Consider the following 11,369-nt stretch of genomic DNA (forward strand, 5'->3'; position numbering starts at 1 on the left):
AGGTCACCGGCTGGAGAAATGGCTGTGGAACTCCAATGGCAGACAGCAGGAGGATGTTGATGAGGACTTGGATTTTAAAATTCTTTGACACTACCCTCTATGCGAATGTAGAGAAGTAATGAATATCTGAGGCAGCGTATGTTGCTGTGGGTTAAAGGGTTGACCTGCTCGGATCAAAGGACCTTTAGTTGCTTGGCCCAATTCACCTATTGTACTTGAGGGTCGCTACTGTGGCCCTTCGTTTGCTATTTTACAGGACTGTTAAGCGCGGTGATGGACCAACCTTCCCCATCGAGCTTATGTAGCAGAAAATCTGAAACTTCTTAACCATAATTAAGTCGGAATGTACTGCTTCTTTCAGTTTACGTAAAGGCTGTATTTGCTTTGCTTGTACATGGCACCATGTCTGTTTATTAATTCAACGCTCTTTGTGGTAAACAGGTTGCTGAACAAGTATTGATTATGCATGAAGAATGCCTGCAAAACAACTATTCGTCGATTGAGAAGCTAAGGAACACGCGTGCTCAAGCAAATGCTGTTTCCCAAAGTAGAATGGTACCTATTTGTATGCCAATTTTATTGTGATTAAGTGCTCTTTTTTCTTGCTATGTAATTTCTGCCGCCTCTCTTCTCACATTTGAGCTCACTAATGCTGCAACTTGATTCAACAATGTTCTATCAAAGTTCGCTTCCAAATTCCTATTGATAAATTGACTCATTACTTAATTGCTACATGGCGTTCTTGACATGATTGTATTTTGCTTCATTGGGGAATAATTAGAGAATGCTAGATTCAGTGGGTTTTTGCTTTACCATGGGGATCTTAACATTGTCTTCTAATTAGAATTGGGAATCAGTGCTATTTCGAGATATATTTATATTTTGGGAACCATGTATATACGCTTGTTGCCCGAAGTCATCCTTTCATCACCACTGATTTCGTGGAGATTCCTGAACTGCTGACAGTATCGGCATTGCACAAGCTAACCGATTGGGTTTACTGGTTGCTTCGACTCAGTTTTGTGTATTTCTCCCCTCATTGTCGTCCTGTTTGTTCCATATACATATCAGATAAATGTGTGAATAGCTGGAAATAATGTTACACGCCAACTTAAGACAAAATGCTGAATATTTGTATTTGGCGAGATAATAGTCAGCAGTAAAAAACACAACTTGATTTTGTATTTCTTATTAATATTCGTCTCTTCATATTCTCCTTGTTGAACAACTTCTAATTTGTTTCGGTATGCTTCAAACTTCGAGGGCAGCCTTCAGATAATTGATTTTCTTCTCATGTAACAGATGGTAACTGATGAAGGCGATGATAGCTCGGATGATAGCTCGGACGATGACGACGGCGATGAACCAGCCAGGGCAGATGATATGTCGGTGGATGAGCCAAAGCCTTGCAAGCCTGCCCCTGATGCTGACGGGTGGACTGTTGTGCCACCGAAGCGCGGCGGCCGGGGCAAGAATTAAGCACAGAAGCAAACCTTGCCAACAAACTGCCATCTGAGAGGCCGTTTTGGTCCGAAGGCTTTGAAGCGTGATTAGCAAAACCTTGGCAACCACTTCCTGCCGCTTGTGCCATTTTGGTCTTGGAGGTTTTGAAGTGTTTGCACTCCACCTGTATTACTTGGATTTTGTCGGGAATGTTGGTTGTGTAGCATGTTTTCCTTGCTTACTCTCTTCGTGTTCGACTTGGCAACGAAAGATCTGGATTGTAAACGGGTCTAAAATATCCTTATGTTAGTGCCCGCTGTGTAGGTTTTGTTTATCTAAAAACTAAACATGTCGAGTATCTGAATTGCCTATGTTATTGTCCAGCCTGATGCGCGCTGTTTATGTGTAATTCTGTGACTATAGCATGCACATGCACTACTCGCTCTATATCAAAATGTAAGATCTAAGATCTAAGAAATCACGTGGTAACTCTCATGACTAAGAAATACAATCAAATCTCTTGGATATCTCCATGGTATCAATCTTTGCAATATCAAATACCACATGACTAGAGTAGCTGGAGCAGCATAAGTAATTCAGAAGTGAGGAAATTCTACTTTTACTCAGTCAACTAACCAACCAAATATAACATGCATTGATCGTTTCTTCAGGATTCTTTGCAAGTATAGAACGTATTATATTCGTTTCTGTATTACCAATCCTTTTACCATCTCTGCTTGATGTAGTAAAGTAAACACATGTTTTCGCACTAGGACCCCAGTCCCCAGCCGGACACAGTCCCAGCTTTTTTTACAAGGGAAAAATAGGGCATTCTTTGGGTAGAGCTCAAGCAACAGAGGCATGATCCATCCAACATCATGATGCACGACCTGTTAAATCACCAGCAGTGAGAGAGATGGACGGGTCTGGATGTACGTTACGGCTGGCGCATCAACAGTGCAGGTTACGACCTCCTTCCAGCGTTGGATATCCATCCACTCGCTTCCTTCCTGATCGACTTGACTCGTTGCTTCGCCGCGCCTTTTATAGCTCGATCATTTATGGGATTGACTCTCTTCTCTCTATATTTTGGGTTTAATTATGTTCCAACAGATGTTTCTTTTACTCGTATATCGTGTTGGGCTACCGTTGGAGGCGATATTTGTTTTGAGCGGAGAGTATAATTGTTAGGTACATGGTTCTACTATCATTACACGTTTCGGACTTGATGTCACCCGGCGGTGATTGTGTGAGCCTTTGGATTTTTATTACACGTTGAAGCAGTGGAATTGCTACTGTAACGCTCATATGGGCCGGCTCTTGAAGCAATCGCTCGCTCAGCTCGGCTCCCTGCTCCGCTTGCTTGCTTAATTTTTTCGCCCGCTTCAGTGGTAGCTAAAAAAAAACTGGCTATCGTCGTCAGAGTAGGGTTGTCCTTGTTGATAACAGTCCGGAAGTCTTCGTGCATGTGCCCTTAAGGACTAGTGCCCTAGAGCCGCATTTGTGGCCGTTGAACACTTAAATCGATCTGAAGAACCTAACATCAAATCTCGTAGTCGCATACGCACGACGAGAAACCCTAACCTTACCACCCCAAGAAGCTGGCAGGAATCTACGCCGGAGCTCTGTCTCATCCATCCTAACGGATGAACTTGAGGAAGATCGAATACCAAAAACTGGCTCGAAGAAGAAGCGCCGCCATTTGTTCGAGCGCCATCCCGGCGAGGATTAAAACCCAAACGTATCTGCTAGCCGTAGCCGAGGTACCAGGATTCCCCTCCCTGCCATCGGTCGCCGAAGCGACATGCAGAGGAAAGGCTAATTAACAGCCTCACCGACAGAGATCGGGGGGAGAAAGGCTTTGTCCTAGTCGTCTTGCAAGAGGAAAAAGAAAGACGTGGAGTTTCCACCCGTAAGTTCATATTTACTCCCTCCGTTTCCAAAATAGATGACCCAACTTTGTACTAAAGTTAGTACAAAGTTGAGTCATCTATTTTGGAACAGAGCAAGTAGATGCTTCTATCAGGGAGATGGTATTAAATTGTATATCAGTATATCATATGAGAATGATATGTACTCCTACTATAGCATTCCAGAACGCACTAGTCTTGCACCCGCCCCTGAACCCACCAGACAGCGTGTGAAGCATCCATGATTGGTTTCCTCCGGGCGCCAACCGAAAGATGATGCCCTAATCCTGTTGTCAAGCAGTGCAAAGCGTGTAGCCCATCAATGCCCGTGTCTCCTACACAGCGGCCACACCTAGGACCAAGAATTTCATCAACTAGTGAGCGTAGCTAGCACGTAGCCTTCCTTTTCCCAGTTTCCATAATAATCCGGATGGATGCCCCCAGCGTGATGATTGGCACCCATAATTCGGTCAGCACCGTGGGGTTCTTTCTCATGCATGTACTAACCACTTCTCATGAGCGGCTAGGAGTAGTGTAGTGAAAAATGTTTGTCTTGAGGCCTTTTCGCTTTGGACAGGAGGCTTCTTTCGCCTTATTTAGTAAAAGAAGTAATAAAAAAAAGAGAAGAGAAGAGAAGCGGCTGGTACGTAGCTGCTGTGACAAATGTGAGTTGAGGAGCTAGCTTGTTGTTGGGAAGGAACGAAAGTTTGTAGAAAAGCATTCAATCCCAAGTTCCTAACAGTACTTGTCAATCCCCAAAGAGGTACTGCTAGCTCCTGCTAGCTCGGCTTGGGTTCATCAAAGCAATTCCACCACCAAGCTTAACTACCAATCTCTATCTAAACTAGGAGTAATAAATAAAAAGTGTTAGGGCAACTTCAACACAGGAACACAAACGGACACGGATTTTATCCCTTTTTTGTCCGTTTGGATCGCTAGTTGGCCGTGTCCACCTATGTCCGCGCTAATCTGCGCAGTGCGCCCAACCGGCCGACCCATTTAATCCGTTTGGACAGTGCGCCACCCATTTGGCCCTCGTCCGTTTATTTTTAACTTCCATATTTTCATAATCAAACATAGCAAGTTGATAGCAAAATAAAAATCTGGCATTCGTTGCATAGTAACATATGCCATGCCGGCATACAACATTGCACCAAAAGGACCGTCACGGCTATATTTCATTCATCTCGGCCCTAGTTCATGAAAAACAAACACATAAAAGATGATCACACATAATCTCGGCCTTGAATCAACTTTTGCTTGCCCTCAAACCAAGCCTTATTTTTTGGGGGTCATCTTGCTCGTGTTGGCCGCCATGATCTCCACTTCCTTGGAGATTAGTGCAAGCTCCGCCTCCTTTGACTCTTGTCCGAGCATTGGTCTCATCGATCTCGAGCTTCTTCTTTTGTAGGTCAAAGTAGGTTTTCATTTGCTCCTCTTTCTCTTGACGCTTCCTCTCTTCCCTCTCTTCCTTTTGGGTAATGAACCCCTTCAAAGTTTCTTGCAAGGCGATTATCGAAGCATCACACTTCTTATCCACCTTGGAATTGGTCTTCCCCCTCGGCCTCTTCTCACTTTCACTTGGGTCGGCGACCGATGAAGGCCCCCCCCCCCTCTTTTTTGGGCAGCATATTGGTCCTTGAACTTTGGGCAATCCTTGATTTTCTTCCAAGAATGGCTCAAAGTGAACGGCTCGCCCGCATTTTAGACTTTGAAGGTATCCGTGGCTTGAAACTACTACAGATAGAGATGAAAGCAACAAGTTACCTTCATATGCATAGGAGAGGACGATATATGCTCTTATTATGAACGAGGGAAGGAAATGTATACCATGTCCTTGATCCCAAGGCCACTCACGGGACGGCCTACGATATTCTCATGAGCACCACCAAATGTGTTCCACTCCAATTGGATGAAGCCCTACCTCTTTTGAATTGACACGTCGATCTGGTCACTCTCAAATTTGTAGGGCTCAAACTTCCGATGTTCATGAAAGTAATCACCAACCCTCTTCCAAAATGTAGTTCCTTTTTGCTTGCCGTTGGCTTTGGGATCTTGTCTAATTGTCATCCAAGCTTCGCAAATCAACTTGTCCTCCCCATCCGTGTATGGTCCCATCCTCGTGCTCTTCCTCCTCTTTTGTGACTTGCCTTGTTCCTCTAGCTCGTCCTCAAACTCCAATGGCTCTCTGTCGATGTCTACACCCTTGCCGCCTTTAGAGTCTTGGACATCATTGTAGTGCCCATCGTAGTATTGGCCGTGGGCGTCTTGGCCGTCTTGAGTGTTGGAGATCGTTGCAGAAATTAAAAAATTTCTACGCATCACCAAGAACAATCTATGGAGTCTTCTAGCAACGAGAGAGAAAAGAGTGCATCTACATACCCTTGTAGATCGCGAGCGAAAGCGTTCAAGAGAACGGGGTTGATGGAGTCGTACTCGTCGTGATCCAAATCACCGATGATCCTAGCGCCGAACGAACGGCACCTCCGCGTTCAACACACGTACGGAGCAGGGACGTCTCCTCCTTCTTGATCCAGCAAGGGGGAAGGAGAAGTTGATGGAGATCCAGCAGCACGACGGCGTGGTGGTGTAAGTAGCGGGATCCCGGCGGGGCTTCGCCAAGCGCAAGCGGGGAGGAAGAGGTGTCACGGGAGGGAGGGAGGCGCCAGGGCTTGGGGTGCTGCTCCCATGCGTCTCCCCACTATATATAGGGGTGGAGGGGGCTGGTTTCTTGCCCTCCAAGTCCATTGGGGCGTCGGCAAAGGTGGGGGAAAGAAATCCCATCATTTCCCTTCCCCACCGATTGTTATCCCCCTTTTTTAGGGATCTTGATCTTATCCCTTCGGTATATGATCTTATTCCTTCTAAGGTGGGATCTTGGTGCGCCTTGACCAGGGGTGTGGGGCCTTGCCCTCACCACCCACGTTCATGTGGGTCCCCCATGCAGGTGGGCCCCACTTCGGAACCTTCTAGAACCTTCCCGGTGTTGGAAATATGCCCTAGAGGCAATAATAAATGGTTATTATTATATTTATTTGTTCATGATAATTGTCTATTGTTCATGCTATAATTGTGTTATCCGGAAATCGTAATACATGTGTGAAACACATAGACCACAACGTGTCCCTAGTGAGCCTCTAGTTGACTAGCTCGTTGATCAACAGATAGTCATGGTTTCCTGACTATGGACATTGGATGTCATTGATAACGGGATCACATCATTAGGAGAATGATGTGATGGACAAGACCCAATCCTAAGCATAGCACAAAAGATCGTGTAGTTCGTTTGCTAGAGCTTTTCCAATGTCAAGTATCATTTCCTTAGACCATGAGATCGTGCAACTCCCGGATGCCGTAGGAGTGCTTTGGGTGTGCCAAACGTCACAACGTAACTGGGTGACTATAAAGGTACACTACGGGTATTTCCGAAAGTGTCTGTTGGGTTGGCACGGATCGAGACTGGGATTTGTCACTTCGTATGACGGAGAGGTATCTCTGGGCCCACTCGGTAATGCATCATCATAATGAGCTCAATGTGACTTAAGGAGTTAGCCACGGGATCATGCATTACGGTACGAGTAAAGTGACTTGCCGGTAACGAGATTGAGCAAGGTATTGGGATACCGACGATCGAATCTTGGGCAAGTAACGTACCGATTGACAAAGGGAATTGTATACGGGATTGATTGAATCCTCGACATCGTGGTTCATCCGATGAGATCATCGTGGAACATGTGGGAGCCAACATGGGTATCCAGATCCCGCTGTTGGTTATTGACCGGAGAGGCGTCTCGGTCATGTCTGCATGTCTCCCGAACCCGTAGGGTCTACACACTTAAGGTTCGGTGACGGTAGGGTTGTAGAGATATTAGTATACGGAAACCCGAAAGTTGTTCGGAGTCCCGGATGAGATCCCGGACGTCACGAGGAGTTCCGGAATGGTCCGGAGGTGAAGAATTATATATAGGAAGTCCAGTTCGGCCACCGGGAAAGTTTCGGGGGTTATCGGTATTGTACCGGGACCACCGGAGGGGTCCCGGGGGTCCACCGGGTGGGGCCACCTATCCCGGAGGGCCCCATGGGCTGAAGTGGGAAGGGAACCAGCCCTTAGTGGGCTGGGGCGCCCCCCATGGGCCTCCCCCTGCGCCTAGGGTTGGAAACCCTGGGGGTGGGGGGCGCCCCACTTGACTTGGGGGAAGTTTCCCACCCTGGCCGCCCCCCTTGTAGATGGGTTCCAGAGCTGGCGCCCCCCCTCCAGGGGGCCTATATATAGTGGGGGGAGGGAGGGCAGCAGCACCACAGCCCCTGGCGCCTCCCTCTCCCCCTGCAACACCTCTCCCTCCCGCTTGCGCTTGGCGAAGCCCTGCCGGGATCCCGCTACTTCCACCACCACGCCGTCGTGCTGCTGGATCTCCATCAACCTCTCCTTCCCCCTTGCTGGATCAAGAAGGAGGAGACGTCGCTGCTCCGTACGTGTGTTGAACGCGGAGGTGCCGTCCGTTCGGCACTCGGTCATCGGTGATTTGGATCACGGCGAGTACGACTCCATCAACCCCGTTCATTGGAACGCTTCCGCTCGCGATCTACATGGGTATGTAGATGCACTCCTTTCCCCTCGTTGCTAGTATACTCCATAGATGGATCTTGGTGATGCGTAGGAAATTTTAAAATTCTGCTACGATCCCCAGCAGTGGCATCATGAGCCAGGCCTATGCGTAGTTACTATGCACGAGTAGAACACAAAGCAGTTGTGGGCGTAGATGTTGTCAATTTTTCTTGCCACTACTAGTCTTATCTTGTTTCGGCGGTATTGTGGGATGAAGCGGCCCGGACCGACCTTACACGTACGCTTACGTGAGACAGGTTCCACCGACTGACATGCACTAGTTGCATAAGGTGGCTAGCGGGTGTCTGTCTCTCCCACTTTAGTCGGAACGGATTCGATGAAAAGGGTCCTTATGAAGGGTAAATATAAATTGGCATATCACGTTGTGGTTTTACGTAGGTAAGAAACGTTCTTGCTAGAAACCTATAGAAGCCACGTAAAAACTTGCAACAACAATTAGAGGACGTCTAACTTGTTTTTGCAGCATGTGCCTTGTGATGTGATATGTGTTGGGAATCGTAGCATAATTTAAAATTTTCCTACGCTCACCAAGATGCATCTATGGAGTCTACTAGCAACGAGGGGAAAGGAGTGCATCTACATACCCTTGTAGATCGCGAGCGGAAGCGTTCCAATGAACGTGGATGACGGAGTCGTACTCGCCGTGATCCAAATCACCGATGACCGAGTGCCGAACGGACGGCACCTCCGCGTTCAACACACGTACGGTGCAGCGACGTCTCCTCCTTCTTGATCCAGCAAGGGGGAAGGAGAGGTTGATGGAGATCCAGCAGCACGACAGCGTGGTGGTGGAAGTAGCGGGATCCCGGCAGGGCTTCGCCAAGCGCAAGCGGGAGGGAGAGGTGTTGCAGGGGGAGAGGGAGGCGCCAGGGGCTGTAGTTCGCTGCCCTCCCTCCCCCCACTATTTATAGGACCCCCGGGGGGGGCGCCAGCCCTTGGGAGATCAGATCTCCAAGGGGGGGCGGCGGCCAAGTGGTGGAAAGGGGTGCCTTGCCCCCCAAGGCAAGGGGGAAGCTCCCCCCTAGGGTTCCCAACCCTAGGCGCATGGGGGGAGGCCCAAGGGGGGCGCCCCAGCCCACTAAGGGCTGGTTCCCTTCCACTTTCAGCCCACGGGGCCCTCCGGGAGAGGTGGCCCCACCCGGTGGACCCCCGGGACCCTTCCGGTGGTCCCGGTACAATACCGGTAACCCCCGAAACTTTCCCGGTGGCCGAAACTTGACTTCCTATATATAATTCTTCACCTCCGGACCATTCTGAAACCTCTCGTGACGTCCAGGATCTCATCCGGGACTCCGAACAACTTTCGGGTTTCTGCATACATATATCTCTACAACCCTAGCGTCACCGGACCTTAAGTGTGTAGACCCTACGGGTTCGGGAGACATGCAGACATGACCGAGACGCCTCTCCGGTCAATAACCAACAGCGGGATCTGGATACCCATGTTGGCTCCCACATGTTCCACGATGATCTCATCGGATGAACCACGGTGTCGAGGATTCAATCAATCCGTATGCAATTCCCTTTGTCAATCGGTATGTTACTTGCCCGAGATTCGATCGTCGGTATCCCAATACCTTGTTCAATCTCATTACCGGCAAGTCTCTTTACTCGTACCGCAATGCATGATCCCGTGACTAACGCCTTAGTCACATTGAGCTCATTATGATGATGCATTACCGAGTGGGCCCAGAGATACCTCTCCGTCACACGGAGTGACAAATCCCAGTCTCGATCCGTGCCAACCCAACAGACACTTTCGGAGATACCCGTAGTGCACCTTTATAGTTACCCAGTTACGTTGTGACGTTTGGCACACCCAAAGCACTCCTACGGTATCCGGGAGTTGCACGATCTCATGGTCTAAGGAAAAGATACTTGACATTGGAAAAGCTCTAGCAAACGAAACTACACGATCTTTTATGCTATGCTTAGGATTGGGTCTTGTCCATCACATCATTCTCCTAATGATGTGATCCCGTTATCAATGACATCCAATGTCCATAGTCAGGAAACCATGACTATCTGTTGATCAACGAGCTAGTCAACTAGAGGCTTACTAGGGACACGTTGTGGTCTATGTGTTCACACATGTATTACGATTTCCGGACAATACAATTATAGCATGAACAATAGACGATTATCATGAACAAAGAAATATAATAATAACCATTTATTATTGCCTCTAGGGCATATTTCCAACAGTCTCCCACTTGCACTAGAGTCAATAATCTAGTTACATTGTGATGAATCGAACACCCATTGCGTCCTGGTGTTGATCATGTTTTGCCCTAGGGAGAGGTTTAGTCAACGGATCTGCTACATTCAGGTCCGTATGTACTTTACAAATATCTATGTCTCCATTTTGAACACTTTCACGAATGGAGTTGAAGCGACGCTTGATATGCCTGGTCTTCCTGTGAAACCTGGGCTCCTTCGCAAGGGCAATTGTTGGAAATATGCCCTAGAGGCAATAATAAATGGTTATTATTATATTTCTGTGTTCATGATAATAGTCTATTATTCGTGCTATAATTGTATTGTCCGGAAATCATAATACATGTGTGAATACATAGACCACAACCTGTCCCTAGTAAGCCTCTAGTTGACTAGCTCGTTGATCAACAGATAGTCATGGTTTCCTGACTATGGACATTGGATGTCATTGATAACGGGATCACATCATTAGGAGAATGATGTGATGGACAAGACCCAACTTAAGCATAGCATAAAAGATCGTGTAGTTTCGTTTGCTAGAGCTTTTCCAATGTCAAGTATCTTTTCCTTAGACCATGAGATCGTGCAACTCCCGGATACCGTATGAGTGCTTTGGGTGTGCCAAACGTCACAACGTAACTGGGTGACTATAAAGGTGCATTACGGGTATCTCCGAAAGTGTCTGTTGGGTTGGCACGGATCGAGACTGGGATTTGTCACTCCGTGTAAACGGAGAGGTATCTCTGGGCCCACTCGGTAATGCATCATCATAATGAGCTCAATGTGACTAAGGCGTTAGTCACGGGATCATGCATTACGGTACGAGTAAAGAGACTTGCCAGTAACGAGATTGAACTAGGTATTGGGATACCGACGATCGAATCTCGGGCAAGTAACATACCGATTGACAAAGGGAATTGCATACGGATTGATTGAATCCTCGACACCGTGGTTCACCCGATGATATCATCGTGGAACATGTGGGAGCCAACATGGGTATCCAGATCCCGCTGTTGGTTATTGACCGGAGAGGCGTCTCGGTCATGTCTGCATGTCTCCCGAACCCGTAGGGTCTACACACTTAAGGTCCGGTGACGCTAGGGTTGTAGAGATATATGTATGCGGAAACCCGAAAGTTGTTCGGAGTCCCGGATGAGATCCCGGACGTCACG

General features: G+C 47.8%; 1 protein-coding gene across 1 annotated transcript in view; it reads left to right on the forward strand.

Moving 5' to 3' along the window:
• LOC123095627 (pre-rRNA-processing protein TSR2) overlaps positions 1–1,826 on the forward strand; it is a 3,797-nt gene extending 1,971 nt beyond the window's left edge. The window contains exons 3-4 of the mRNA XM_044517153.1: positions 442–555; positions 1,303–1,826. Coding sequence (XP_044373088.1) covers positions 442–555; positions 1,303–1,479 — 291 coding nt within the window. The 3' untranslated portion in view covers positions 1,480–1,826. The remainder of the gene's footprint in view (positions 1–441; positions 556–1,302) is intronic.
• Positions 1,827–11,369: the final 9,543 nt, after the last annotated feature.

The sequence above is a fragment of the Triticum aestivum genome, chromosome 4D (genome assembly GCF_018294505.1).
Source record: "Triticum aestivum cultivar Chinese Spring chromosome 4D, IWGSC CS RefSeq v2.1, whole genome shotgun sequence".
Taxonomy (NCBI): Eukaryota; Viridiplantae; Streptophyta; class Magnoliopsida; order Poales; family Poaceae; genus Triticum; species Triticum aestivum.